Source organism: Falco biarmicus, chromosome 9 (assembly GCF_023638135.1).
Source record: "Falco biarmicus isolate bFalBia1 chromosome 9, bFalBia1.pri, whole genome shotgun sequence".
Lineage (NCBI taxonomy): Eukaryota > Metazoa > Chordata > Aves > Falconiformes > Falconidae > Falco > Falco biarmicus.
The window spans coordinates 50,869,835-50,884,527 of NC_079296.1; the positions used below are offsets into that span (position 1 = coordinate 50,869,835).

Consider the following 14,693-nt stretch of genomic DNA (forward strand, 5'->3'; position numbering starts at 1 on the left):
GTGCCCCAGCAGTGGTTGGTGGGCCCTGGCCAATCCCCCCAGTTTACATACTGAGCATGATGTTCTACGGTATGGAATGTCCCTTTGGCTAGTTCGGATCAACTGTCCTGGCTCTGCTCCTTCCCAGCTTCTTGTGCACCTCCTCATTGGCACAATGTGGGAAACGGAAAAGTTCTTGACTTGGGGTATGCGTTACTTAGTAACAACTAACACATCAGTGTGTTATCAACATTGTTTTCATACTAAATCCAAAACACAGCACTGTACCAGCTACTGAGAAGAAAATTAACTATCCCAGCCAAAACCAGGACAGTGTCTTTGTGCATATCCTCACCTGTAGCCTCACTACCTGCTTTGAAAGCTACACCTGTGCTATTAAATGTGGCTGATGTGATTGGAGAGGTGTATTCTTGTTGTCAGATACGGGGTCAATTTTCTTTCAAAAGCTAAACCAGACAGAAGTTGGATCATTTTGAGAGGCTCTGCTTAGATAGGAAACTTCTGCTGATAATGAGTCTCTGAAATTAAATACACATCTCTGTCTTACCTAATTTTCCTGAAATGAGCCTGAAACCAATTGGAAGCACAGCAACAAATCTTTCTATCTGAAAGTCAAAAGTCACAACAGTATTTACAAAAAGCTCCGCTTTCTGCATTGTTCGTTTCCAAAAGGTGGTTTCCTAATACTTCCCTGAGAGGAAGCTAAGCTGAGTTACTGGTGTCACACAGACAAACAAGGTAAGCTTTATGACTTCTGGCTTTTATTTTCTTGATCATGTGTTGAAAGCAAGTTTTCTCCTTTTGCCCACCTTTGCAGAGGCTTGAGGTAAAACTAAGTAAATAAAACCCAATGTATTGCCTTCGTTTATGACCAATACTGATAATCCTAGACTGAGTTGCTTTTAAGGATGTAATCAAAACCAAGAAGGGATTAAGTGGGATTCAGAAACACAAGGCTTTTTTCCTTGAGTGAATTTAACCCTTTTGAAGGGGATGTGTCATTGTCATTACAGTAAGTTTACAAGTGCAGTGAGCAAGGAAGAGTTGGGAAATAGAAGTGAGGGATGCAAATGCAATCTGAAGGACTCAGTTTCCAGAGTGTGGGGTTTTGAGGTTTTGGGGGTTTGTTTGGCAGGGGGGAGGTGGCGGGTTTGGTTTTTTATATGTATTGTATGAATGGGATAGTACTATACCTCTAATATATGTCTGGACTGACTGGTGCAAGTAATGTTGTTTTGGTGAAATGATTTTTTGTTTCTATAATAGCAACAGAATAAAAGCATTGAAATGAAGTTGCTTAGGTCTTGGACACTAAAACCTAAGGATTTTTCGTGAGGCTTTGTGGCTGGTATCTTGAAAAGCATTCACCATCTTCTGAAACACAACATAAAAAAATAGATACCTTCCATGTAATCAGCCAGTCTGTAACAAATGGACAGGAGTGAGCCACAGTCCTGCTCTTCATTCATTTCCCCCATTCCAGGTTTTTAAAGATATTGTGTCTTGTGAGTGATGCGTTCAGAACTGCTCAGCCCCGGGTAGGGGGATGCTTTGTGTTGCTCAGTGTAGATCTCAGCCTGTTACTGACTAATGGCATCAAATTCAGGGATGTCTGCTTTGTTTCAAGCCAAAATGTTGTCGACTAAGTGCATTTTCTTGTAGCTGATGGTGGGATTGGTACGGTGAGATCCCCAGATTAGGGACTGGATCCTGCAGGCTTCTCTGGGTGAACTCATGACTGGAGGGGATGGTCCTGGGTATGAGGGGCAGGGGGCCTGGAGACCTCCATGTTGTGTCCTCTGCCAAGAGGACAGCTTCCATAAAGCAGCAGCAATTCAACAAATAATAGCTTCCAGTAACTGCATTTTTAAAGGCAAAGCATTAATGGATGCTTGACAAAAGTGGGAAATTTCACCCATTTTCTAACCATATCTTTGTCCAGGGGTGCATCCTGCCTGCACGCGTATGCTCAAAGAGAGCAATTATTTGTGTGTGTTGTAAAGCTTCTCTCTCTATGTGGCAGTGGACAAAAGGGCGATGGTAGCCCTCTGTTTACTTGTTATTACTGTGTATTTTACAGGTTCCCTCAGGCAATATATGGTAATTGCCTTGCTGCTAGAACAGGTTCAGCAGCATGAAAATGAATATGTCATTACCCTAATTAATCCATCCACAAGGAATTTTAGAATGGCATTAATCATTTTGCATCTGTCCTACAAAACTGTGGCAGTACAGGTTCAAGACGGAGATTATGCACCTGGATTGGGTTGCTGTTCCCTCACTGTGGCATGCATGGTGACAGCTCCAAGGGCACCAGAGGAGCCTGGCACTGCCAGGAGGGTAGAGGACTTGCAGGGGATCACCTCTAGTCCTAGAGCAGGTAATATATAGGTTAAAACATAGATTGAGTCAGGTGTATTTTCTCAATAATCAATGTTATGCTTAAATATGTCCTGGGGCACTGTACCCTTAATGCTAAATCTTTTAAAAACAAAAGCAAAAAGAAACCCTGGAAAAATACCAAAAGTACTTCAAAGCAATTTTCTGTTAACTCTTTTGAAATCAAATTGAAGCTGTAAGCTAACTTCTCTAAGAAGTTACCCAGTCATCATTTGACCACCCATCCTTGGCAGTCAGAGCAAAGACTTGCACCAGGCAGGGATTCTGTTCTTGTCTGATTTGTTCATCCTGCATTTTCATAATCTAATTCTTCACTTTGGCCCTGAGGCAAAGAAACCTTTGGATTCTCCCTTCTGAAATCTCCTGCAACAAGGTGCCCCCAGAGAGCATTGTTCACACTGATCTTGTCTGCTGAGGGCAGAGGCATGAAAGCCCTTAAAAATGTCAGTTCCCTCCTGGTGTTAGGCAGCACCTTTCCTGACAGGCCTGGCTCCAGCTGTCTTAGGGATCTTACACCTTGGGATGTTCAAAGGCTTAGAAAGAAATACGGAAGCAAGACAAGATCCCGTGGTCTGTGACGGCGCTTCTGTAAATCTGGTGCGTGGAAATGACAGTGGAGCTTTGGGCATTTGGCTCATGGATGTGGTCTGCAGAAGCATGCTCAGCAGTGAAACAGTACCCCTGCTTTGGTGTGGTTATGCTTGTGGTCCCAGCCTGAAAGCTGGGCCAGAAATTTGGAAAACAGGGTTTAAAACTTTGTTTGTGATCCAGTGAATTTAGGCCTGGTTCATACAGTAGTAGCATGGTACAGATGAAATCCAAAATTGAAGTGTCTGTGCCTCAGCAGGAGGGGAGAGCAAAGGAGCAAATGACAGGCCAGAAGTTACACAAAATTATGTGGGACAAAGAGCGTTCCATGGGGGTTTGGCTGCCCTTGAGCCTTAACTTGGGTCTCCTCTGCAGTCTGCATAATAGACAGACCCCCTTGTTCCTTCAGTGAAATCTCTGCACAGCCACCATGGAGGCTTCCACACTTGAGGGTGCGCTCAGCTCTCAGAAACCTAATCTCCGTTTGTATGCCTTCTTAATTTCATAAAATGCTTTTGTACATGGAATGTTCTGATGCGTTTAGTTCTCACGTTACTGATCGTAATTCACTGCCGACCTCTGAAAGACTGTAGCCCCCCTGCCATCCTGAATAGCACCGTGCAGAGGCCCCTTTTGTTATCTTTGCAGTGGTTTCCCATGCAGCAAATTTCAATAACTAAGCAGGCATCTTGGTTATTCATAACTCTTAATGCCATTAATCTCACTTGCAATTTAGATTAAGCAGTGACCTTAGCAATTTAACAGTGATCAATGGGGGTGGGGTGGGGGGCACTTTCTTATTTTTATTTCTACTTCTATTTTGAAACCCATTTTAGTGTTCATTTCCTGTGAACTGCAGCGTCCATCCTGCTTGCATCATCACTGGTCACTCCACTTTTCTTTGACTTAGCAGATGGAAATACTCTGTCGGTGTGCTCAGGCTTAAAATCCTGAGACATTGTGCTTTTTCATGAACAGTGTACCAATGCAAATAAAGCACTTGCACTGCGTTAATCTAGACAAATGGTGGAGTAAACAATGTGTTTATCAAAGTATTTGATCTATAAGAATAAGTTAAATCTGTGAAGCTTTACACCTAGTGTCTCCTCATGTTATTTTGTGGTGTATGATTTTATATCATGGTAACACAGGTAGGGCTGTGTTATGCCAGGAAATGTACAGAGGCAATTGAACTAATTACTTCTATTTTTCTTAAAGAGTATATTGAGAAATATTGCACTGATTTAACACTCGCTGATTATTTTAATGCTCAAATTTCATTTACACTCTCCAGTCATGAATCAGTACCCCACTCTAAGCCCATTAAAAAAACCCTAAAAAAACCCAGCTACAAAAAAAACCAAACCCCCAAAACCAACAGGACTGGTTTCAACCTGAAGGTCTGCCATTCTTACTTTAGGGCTGAATTTCTGATTTCTCTCTCTTGGAATGGGATTAACTTAGAGATAACTGGATCTTTGAAGGATGGTGATGAATGTGTCTTTAAATTGCTAATTATAGACTATAATCATATAAATTATACTGTGGACATGAACTGGACTACATGCCTATTACTAGGCACTACTGGCACGTAGGTGTTACAGTTCATGTTAATATTTTACTGTTTTTTTCCAGTAAACCAAAATGGGATACATTTGTTGCATGTGTGAGGTAACTTTTCATACTTGGTCTTTCATTTGAAATAGCACAAAGTTGCCACATAAGTGAGAGAAGGAAAGAAACCTGCTTTTCTTCCACTGCTCTTTGCTACCTGGTAGCAGCAAATGGTCATTCCTTCCTTTGACAATTTGCATGACCCTGCAGGAGGAGGTTTTGCTTAGGTTCTCTCTTTGGGGTGTAATTTTTCAAAATAACAAAGAATTAGTTTTAAATGGTGGTCTGAATTGCACCTCTGGGGACAAAGAGATTGAAGGGCTTGGGTTGCTTTCTGTGCTTAGATGTGACTTTGTGAAGGATTTGATGACAGCACAAGCGTTACGTATTGCCACTGTCCCACTGTCCCTCTCCCACAGCGGTGCAGGAGTGCAGGCAGTGAGCTGGATCATGGAATGACTTGACTGGAAAAAAACCCACAAAATCAATGTGATCTTGCAAAGATTCCATCTGGCACATCTCTGAGCATAATGTAGGATTAGAGTTAACCAGATAAAGTGAAGAACCAAGGTGAAGGGTAACAAATGCTTTGTAGTGTTCAACGGCAGCTTTAGCAGCTCATTGCTTGAGGATGTCTTTTAAGTGATTCTTCTCAAGGCAAGTGGAAATTACAAGGTGGATCCTCTCTTGATCACTTTAGAGAGGGAGATAAGACTAAGGAGCACAAAAAAAAAAAAAAAAAAAAAAGGAAATTTTAGGTGTCCTAGGACTGAAAAAATGTGTAGTGAGTAAAGAAGCACAGAAATATACGTAACATGTCTAGAGCCATGTATTTTTGTGCAGCCTATAATGAAGAAAGCTTAAATTCTTCCAAGTCAAGATTCTACATTCAAGTCCAAGGTTCAGTTACAGCTTATCTTTTTTTGAAAGACCATCGCAGTCTGGACTCTTAAAATTATTAAATATGTTCCCTCCCCATTGAGGTAACTGCACTCACTGGTAGGAATTTGCATGTAATGGCTGATTTGATTTTGTTGTCCTAATTTTGGTTTCTGTCATTGTATCTTCTTGATGCAGTACTTGGTCAGAGCTGCCACTGCTTTTGAGCATGTAATTTCTCTTTGTGCAGGTGCCCTTGGGTATAATGGACTAAGCTCCTTCCTTTTCGGTCTGAAACATTTTCCTAAGGCACCAAGCGGCTCTCTTCTGGCCAGTCAATGAAGTATTGACACTAAACTGACAGCAGCACGTCCATCAGGATCTCACTAGTGTTACAGCTCATGTTCTTGTTTTACCAGTACTCCAGTTCACATTGCTGTAATTGAGCTGCTTGGATGGTTATTTTTCAAAGAGAAGAGTTAAACCCTGTCCCCTTTATAAGCAGGGGCTGCATAGAGGCGGTGAGCTGTCCTCGTGGTGAAGCTCTGAGCTGTGCCGTGAGCTGTGCACATGAACTGGGGTGAGAGGGAGGGGAAAAGGAGGGAATACCTTGTCTGTGGCACCCCTCAATAGACCAGAGCCTCCTGCTAATCTGGACGGTCTGTGCGAAGAGACCAGGGGCGTAGCTGGGCCCGAAAGGCTGAAGCCTTTGATCCTGCACTCTGTCCGTGAACATGTTAACCAAGACCTGCGATTTCTAGTGGAACTTGAATGTCTGTTGCATAGAAGTGTTGGAGAATGGGATAAAAACTTTCTCTACTATACAACTCTTGAAAGGACCATGCTGACTCAGAACAGGATTCAATGCAAGCCTTTTTTTACTGGGACTTTGTTTATTTGATAGATAAACATGTGAAACTTGAGGGAGTTGACACAGGCATTTTAAGTGTACTTACACTTCTTAGGAAGATGCCACAATATTCTTGTTTCCCCCTCCCCAACAGGGCAAACAGTGCCTGTGTTCTCCGTCTCGGCTTCCAGGTACCTGTTAGGGCTTTACTTTCTCAATATGGTGTTTGCCTTCCTAGGGAATTTTTTCCCCCAGTGTCTTCCTTTTCTCTGTAACAAATGAAATCCAGTAACAAGCTCTTATGATATTCAGTAGACCTATCTTCTGTAGTTCAGTAGAGCTACCACAGGCAAAACAGAAGCTGAGCTGTAACCTCAACTAATAAGATCTCTGAATACAGCCATGTAATTTTAGCCTGCTGGCTGGTACCATTTATTTCCCATATTGGATGGCAATACTGGAGTTATTAACCATTTCAAATCTACTGCCAGAGTGTACATGATGCTTTTCATACACTTTCTTCAAATTCTGTGGTTTACTTGCTTGGGAATGTTCCTGACAAGTGTTTACCTGACATTACGTTAAAATTTTGCACACTGGGTTGTGGTTTTATTTGGCTCTGCTGATTTGCTGTCATTAACAGAATTGTCCTGTTCATGGCATTTTGGTAATGTATGTTCATGTTTGTTTGGTAATGTTTGGTTCATGGCATCCTGGTAAATGTCTGGTGAACTAAATATTGCTGTAAAGGGACTAAAAAGCAGCCTGTGTTTTATAGACAGAAGAGGTGCAAACCTGTCAACTGACAGTGTCCTGTGTTTTCATCTCTTGCTCTGAGAGCTGCAGAGTTGTGACAGTGCCTGGGACGAGTCTGGTTCCTCATCTCCTATGCAGTGATGGCTGGAAATGACTGATTGGGCAGATTGGGCTGCCCAGGTAGCGAAAGCCTTCCTCTGGAAGCTGGCAAATACAGACAGTGTAATAAGCTGCCACTACCTTGACAAGAGAGCATCAGCGCTGGGCTCTGATGCAGAGCTTGGGAGTTAACCGTGTCTCAGGCACCCAGCCAGGCACCAGAAATTCTGAAGCTCAGTCTCCCAGTGAGGCAGTGCTGCTGCTTCTATGGGGGACTTGAGATGAGGGTTGAGCAATGAGACACTACTAGAAACAAGGGTTTGGCTTTCACCAGAAATGAAATAACCCCAAAATTGTAAGTTGCTTGGAAGTTTGTGGCTAAACAAAGTGCTGGCTCACTAGCTTTTCCCGTTAGTTTAAAAAAAAGAAACAAAACAGAGAAGGCACGTTTACTTTGATGCTGTTCATAAAACAGGATTTAATTTTAGGCAGTCTCTGGAAATGAAATGTGCTTCGTGTTCACTGAGCATCTTTGTTTCTTCTTATCCCAAGAACAATTTATTATGGGTCACCCAGAGAGACAGAACCTTGCACATGTACACAGCAGTCCTTGTTTCTGTAAAGTAAGCAAACCCCACTGGATTTTCCATCTTGCAAGCAGAGAAAAAAAAAAACCCCGAAGCTGTTTAAGGTGTGAGTCTAGTAAGGCCTCCACTGAAACATGAAAGCCATGCTGTAGTAGGTGTTTAGAACTTAGTCTCTTTTAATATTTCTGTTAAATTTATCTGATCCTTTTGACCTCTCTGCCCTGCACGTATCCACAATTGTTACATAGCTTCAAGTCATTTGTGTCCCTAGAGTTTAATTCTCAGTGTAGATGGTAGTGCAACTGATTTTTTTCTTCTTCAGTGATGCGATACATAACTTATATGGAGCATCTGTTATTTGCTAAAGATGGTGATGTGGAGAGTGACGGTGCGCAGCCCTTTCAGCTTGTTGAATTCCCAGTACCCCGATACCTCCATGGTGGCAAAAGAATAAGCTTATTTGTAGGGTTGGGAATGCTCTTTGCTTGGGCTTGTGCTTTCCGGGTTTAAAGATCCTCATCACAAATCACATCCATATTAGATGATGAGCATCCCCACAGTTCTCCACCTCATCGTCCAGCAAGGAAGGGGGTCTGTGCAGGCAGAAGCAAGGCAGTTAAGTGCACCGATCTGTTGGATGGAGCTGTGCTGAGTAGGGTCCGCTCCCACATTGGCTTGTTTACCTTGGCTGCTCATGATATTCTCCCTACGTTCCTCATGGAAGATTCCATTTTTGCAAGAGGGATGAGCTCATTTGTTTAAAAGGAAAAAAAAAAGAAGCAGCCGTTCTGCTTGTTAATCCTCTCTGCAATCATCCCAATATGCACAACTTGCCTGTTTTTAGAGGAAAATGTATGCATGGCATCCAGTGCACACGTGCATTTGCATTTCAAATCAGCTGAGTCAACACAATATAATGGTCCTGCCTGTAGGTCCTTAGGGAGCCACAGTAGCTGACAATGTGTGCTTAAAGGGAGGGTCTGCTTTTCTTCTTTTTTTTTTCTTTTTTTTTTTTTTTTTTTTTTCCAAGCCAGTTTCAATAGCCAATAGTCCTGTGTTAGAGGCGCTTGCACCGTAGCTGTTTGGACCACTGATGTTTAGCAGATGATTAGCCTGTCACAGTGGCTGGGATTTGATTTTATTTTATAAATACTGTTCATCTGGACAAAAAAAGAAAAAACAACCCCAAAACTGGCAACAGTTCTGAGAAGAGAAGCTGCTGCTGAAGTGTTTCTGCTTGTGCTGCCACTGATGCAAGCAGCTGTTTCCATCTGCACTGCAGTATCGCAGCCTCTGCACAGTCAGAGCTCTCAGGGCTCCTTGCTGGTGGAATTACGGAGGAAGCTGGCCTTGCTCGTGTCTAGCTTCAACCCAAGGGCACGCTGAGGATGGGAGGGTCGCAGTCTCTGCAGCAGGCAGAGACAGGTAGCCTGAACCGGGAACCGTCAGAGGCCATGTAAGTGTGGATTCCCTTTGCTCTCCTCTTTTTTTTTTTTTTTTTTTTTTCCTCTTCCTCTGTGCTGCTGGGCCTGCAGCCCTTCTGCACTTAACCTGTGCGGCGCGTGAAGGAGCTGACTTTGCTGTCTGAGGCCTTTGTTTAATGCTAACTGTGTTCAGCTGGAGACATAGTTAAGGTGTTGCTGAATATTGCGTGTTATATTTTATAATGCTTTCCTAGTATGAAGACACCTGGCTTGGACTGACCGCCTTGATCTGTTTGTGTTGAGCACTAGCTGTGTACCATATGTTTTGTCTTTTTATGTTTTGGATGCATAATCAATCAAACACAATGACCATTTCCAGTGAACAAAAAACCAGCCCCTTCCCCCCTCCTAAACCCACCACCTCTGTGTTTTCTATTTAAAATGCACAGCGTGAGGCTGCATTTCACTGTTTTCTCAGAGCTTCTTTTTGCTTTTCTCTATACAGACACTATTTTTCAGGTCACATCACCCTTGTCAGCACCCGTCCCTGTCATGGTATTATATCCTCTGATGAATCATAAGCAAAGTGTCCTTAGATCTCTTCTCGCTGAAGGCCAACTCTGAAAGATTCGCTGGGGGGAGGGAGGGAGGAAAAAGCGAACAATTAGTACTTGTTCAGAACAAGTTACTGCTTTTTCAGTTGGCTAAATCATATATGAAAGTGCACAAATATGTATGTGCCTGCAGAAATAGCAGAGTCATTTCCCATCTGTAAATAGGATTTTGTCATTTATTGGTTGAGGATTTACTAGCTTACTTAGGCAACAGTCTTTTCTCCCTAACCCTCCACCCCAAACTACTAAGCTATCATGCTAGAGCATGGACCTTACCTCTGAATGGATTTTAGAAGAATTGCCTTGTCTCCTATTGTCATTTCAGTTACATAAATCACATTTATCTAACACGTCTGAACACAGAGTTAATTTCTGATAGTGTAAGTTTTAAGTATTTATCCACTAGGGCTAGTCTATAAACTAGCTTCAGATAGGTCTCTTAAATTTTTTTTAAATGTAATGTCTGCTTGTTAACGTAGATCTGATTATAGTTGAGACATCATTTGTACGTTTGAGATAAGTGCTTCAGAGTCATTGGGGAATGGTGACTGATAGTTTTGCCTCTATAATAGGCCTTACAAGTAGGTATATGCTCCGTATTGTCATATTCCAGTATATCAGCAGATAGCTTTGCTTGCTACTGTCTTGTTATATTTGTAAGATACAGGCCTAACAGCATTTCTGCATCCTTTGTTCCTTTGATGTATAGCTTCACCAATTAAAATCTTTTTTCTATATGCTTCTATCTTACATAGTACTGACATTCCTATATACAGCATCTATTTTAGTAATACGGTGGAATAAACTGATGCCTCATTGTCTTTAAAGTCCTGTAAATTACATTTTCATCTGCACAGATTGGTGTTGATTTTTAGCAGTGATCCAAGGAGTAGGTAATAAAAGAGATGTAGCTAAAGCAGGGTTCAGTGGTTTTTATCTCCATTTTTCACAGCTTTTTAAGAATACATTCTGTTGAAGAACATATCGATCAAGGTATATATATGTATAGATTTTGGGGGCACATGAATAAATTATATTGTCATCTCTTTCAGTGACACCTTTTCTATATAAGTATACTAACCTTTTGCAGTGAGTCATTCCTGTGGGGTTTTGGTATGATCTTTTAAGGCCCAGCGTAATCAACAGATACACTTTTAGCACAGGCATCATTCAGGAACTGTTGATGTCCTTTGGAAGAGTTTGTGAAAGATATTACTAGTCTTGTATTAAACAAATCACTGTAAGAATGTGCCATTTTCTTCACTCCAACTAAGTAGTCTCTACAATGAGGTAAGAATGGAGGGGTTTCTTTATCCTTCAGAGAGTACGGGTCTGTTTTCCAAAAACAAGAAGGTCCTCGTAGGATATCATGGTAATCAGTTCTGGTCTGAGGTTTTGACTTTATAACCTAATCACTGTAACTTTTACCAGTGCTTTTTTAATGATGTTACATTTAACTTACTTTGCACACACAAGCAAATTCCTTAATGGCAGTTACTGTTCAGAGGCAAAAACATCTGGCCATGTCCCAGGCAAGTTGGGTAACTGCCCATACAGTTACAGCATCCCAGAAATCACCATTCTAGCCTTCAGCAGAGGCCGCCTGCCTGGTGGAGACAGCTTCTTAACAAAGGGAAAGCAGGGCTGGGTTTGGATGCCCTGAGTTCATTAGAGGGGTGTAAATCAGAAATCATTACAGGAATAGATTTCTGTTAGCATCAAGAAAGTACAGAGAGAACAAATTCTTTAAGTAGCTGCTGGTTTAGGAGTTCCTCCAAAGTGTCCTATAATGGACTTCTTTGCTGAACACTAGGGAAAGTCATAGAAAGGAATTAATGGTAGAATTGATGCTGGAAAGGGGTCTAGGTTAAGATTTTAGAGTGTATCAATGACTAAGTATGCTCTCTTTGCATGTGTATGCCAAATTCCAAATTTTAATGTAAATTTGTTTCAGCCAGGATAAAAGTATTTGTAATAAACCCCATATTGATACTGACAGTCTGGGGTATTCTGTTGTTCATTGTGGACTGTTAGCGACTCAGCCACTGGCAGTTGGCAACTGTCCTTTTATTTAAAGAAAAAAAGAAAAGTCAATTTTGAATGATAAAAAAGGGAAAGCCCAAGGGAAGCCCGTGACAATAAAAGTTAACAGCAGATAAAAGTAGTGTGGTTCAGACCTTGCTGTTGACATTATAAGCACTGTCATGTGCTTTGCAAATTGCAGCAGGCACCCTGGTGGTCACAGATTTAGCTAAATCAAGTGCACATTTCAATCAGATAATAGGACTGACTCGGTTGAAATAAAAGCAAATGACAGTATGATGATGTTTAGTGTGCGTGAAATTGTTCAGGTGCATACATGCTCACATCTGGTGCACTTGTGACTGTTTCCTTGCATGCACTGTTTGTGCTACGCAGAGCCACCAGTTTTGTCCTGCTGAGGATGAGAACAGAATTCAGCTTGCCAAGTGCTATCACCTATATATCAGTGTTTTTCTTTTTAGTAGCAATATATTTCTATCTCTTGGAAATACTTTTTAAGTATTTGAAAGCTGGAAATGTTGCTAGGTTTTCAAGTGTTGGTAGCTTTTCACCAGATGTCATCTCTGAATGAATAAATTTTTTTTCTCTGGTGGAAAGGGTTCCTTTCTCCTGAACATGAACCACACCTTCCTTTTGTGGAGCATTATGTTTGCTGTCCTTGCAGCAACTGGGCAGGATTTACATTCAGTGCCCATTTCTTCATCAGCCAGAGGGCTGATGATGTGTTATTTCCTCCCATCAGGAGCTCTATGCTGCGTCTCTAACATTTTCATCCCTTGCCAATCCAAGAGGAAAATGACTGAAGACTGAGCCAGCTCCTACTGAAGTTGATGGTGAAATGCCCACTGACTTCAGTGGGAGCTGGATCAGGCTCCAAGAAAGAAATTGAATGTTACTGATCGTTGGTAGCAGGCCAAGATGCTGGTGCCCTTGTGCGTTGTTTTTCAATATTTCTTCTGCTCCATGGTCTTTTCATTTGTTGTTTGATTGCTGGAAAGACTCAGAGAAATTTAAACTGGGTTAACTCCACCTTGTGCATGAGATGTGAGCAGCTGTTCTGTGTGTGCATGTGTGTGCACACATGTATATATAGAAGTTATTTGAGCATACGTACAAAACTGCAGCCCTTGCTTGCTACCAAGTTTTTTACTTTTCTATCTCCCAGACCTAAAGGTCTGAATCATTCTTAAAAGTCTGAAAGAAACCAGGCTGGTAAAATATTTGCATAGTTTTATATGCTCATACATAGGAAAGTCATGTTGATGTATATATACATGGAAGAGTGGGAGATATATATATATATATATATATATATAAATATATAATTGGAAATAATGTGGACCTTGGGAGGATGGGAGGCTTCTGTTACTGAATTGGTGTTTCGTCTGAGTTAATCCCTTGACAGATAGTACTGCCTATTGTCAGCATTCTACGTAAATTTGTTTTCTTCTTCCTCTTATTGACAGTCATCAGTAAGTAGGGCATACTCTATCTACTAGACTTGTCTGCTGAACAGGGTGAATTGCTGGAAGATGTGGGGGGTGTTTTACTCTGAGAGAAAATGGACCAGAAGTAACAAGCAAATTCTTCTGTCAAGCACCCCTGTCTTTTATTCCAGCCTCCCTCATTTGAGTCCAAAGGATCGCATCTCTGAAGTCAATGACAGCGTTTCCTTTGATATGAGAGTTATTACATCAACTGCTACATCTGTCACTAGAAGTAGGCAGGTCATGTTTAAACTTGAAAACAAAATAAAAAGACCCCAGAATCACTCACCATTCCATTAGCAAGGCAGGCCACATATCTGGAAAATATGTGTATGTTATAAAGCTCTCTATACTGAATGGTGTGCCCTATGCCATGCATAATGGCGCTGCTGTCATCTATTATGTATTATGACATACGGGCAAATTGGAAAATACAAACTGATGTGAGGTAGTAAAAACATGAATGAAAAGGTGTTCCTGCACATGCATTGTGGCTGTCACTTACAGTCAGAGCTGTTTCCCTGTCTGCTTTTGCTTTTTGCTTTGCTTGACCCAGCAGTCAAAATAACTGCTTGTTAAATTTAAATCAAAGATGCTTTTCAGTCCTGTGTGTTTGAAGACGTAATAGTCTGGGTGCTTTTAATGTTTCTCTAACATGATTATAGTACATAGAAAAGTGGTTCTGTCTATTATAAACACATTTCCTTTGTTTTAAGACTTTACACCCGTAGAGAGTTTTTGTATTTTACTGATGTCATAGATACCGCTCCCTTGTCCATGTCTAATGCTTTGTAAGGATTTAGCTATGTAACAGACTTCTTATTTAGTCCAGATAAGCAGGCTTTTCTGTGGCAAAAGGCAGAGTTCTAATTATAGCTGAATTTCAATATAGTTTGCATTTTCTTTGAGGAAGTGGGCGTGTTTGCTGTAATAAACAAACAAATACTGGTTTTACTATGGAAAACCTTGTAAGAAAAAAAGGTATCCTTTCCCTTTAGATCCTTAAAGGCATGTGAATATAGTAGCAGACTGGATTTCACATTTTGTACTCCCGTTAGCGTCAGAGAGCCAGCTCAATGGGAAAAAAATTGAATTAGTTTCCTTTTTCCACCAGTCTTAGGTTTCAAAGGTTTCTTTTAAGGCACATTTTGGCCTGAGAGCCTTCATTGATGGTGATACTAGACAAGACAGTAACATCCCTCCTTAGCTCTTGAAACCAAAGTGGAGTTTGCAACGTAGACTGTCTAAACGTATAGCGTGTGAACTGAATTTTGGTTTAAGCAACTGTAGATATCTCTGAAACAGACCTCAGGGTAATTGTAGAGCTCTATTAATTTTGTTTGTTGCTTCCA

The 14,693-nt window shown here is 41.3% G+C and overlaps 1 protein-coding gene across 3 annotated transcripts in view; it reads left to right on the plus strand.

Moving 5' to 3' along the window:
- Window positions 1-14,693, plus strand: part of TACC2 (transforming acidic coiled-coil containing protein 2) — a 129,565-nt gene that overhangs the window by 57,711 nt on the left and 57,161 nt on the right. The window contains exon 1 of one of the 3 annotated variants that reach the window (XM_056351546.1): window positions 8,859-9,229. The exons of the other annotated variants lie outside the window; for them this stretch is intronic. Coding sequence (XP_056207521.1) covers window positions 9,162-9,229 — 68 coding nt within the window. The 5' untranslated portion in view covers window positions 8,859-9,161. Of the gene's footprint in view, window positions 1-8,858; window positions 9,230-14,693 lie in introns of those variants that run through there. 3 annotated transcript variants of the gene reach the window in all.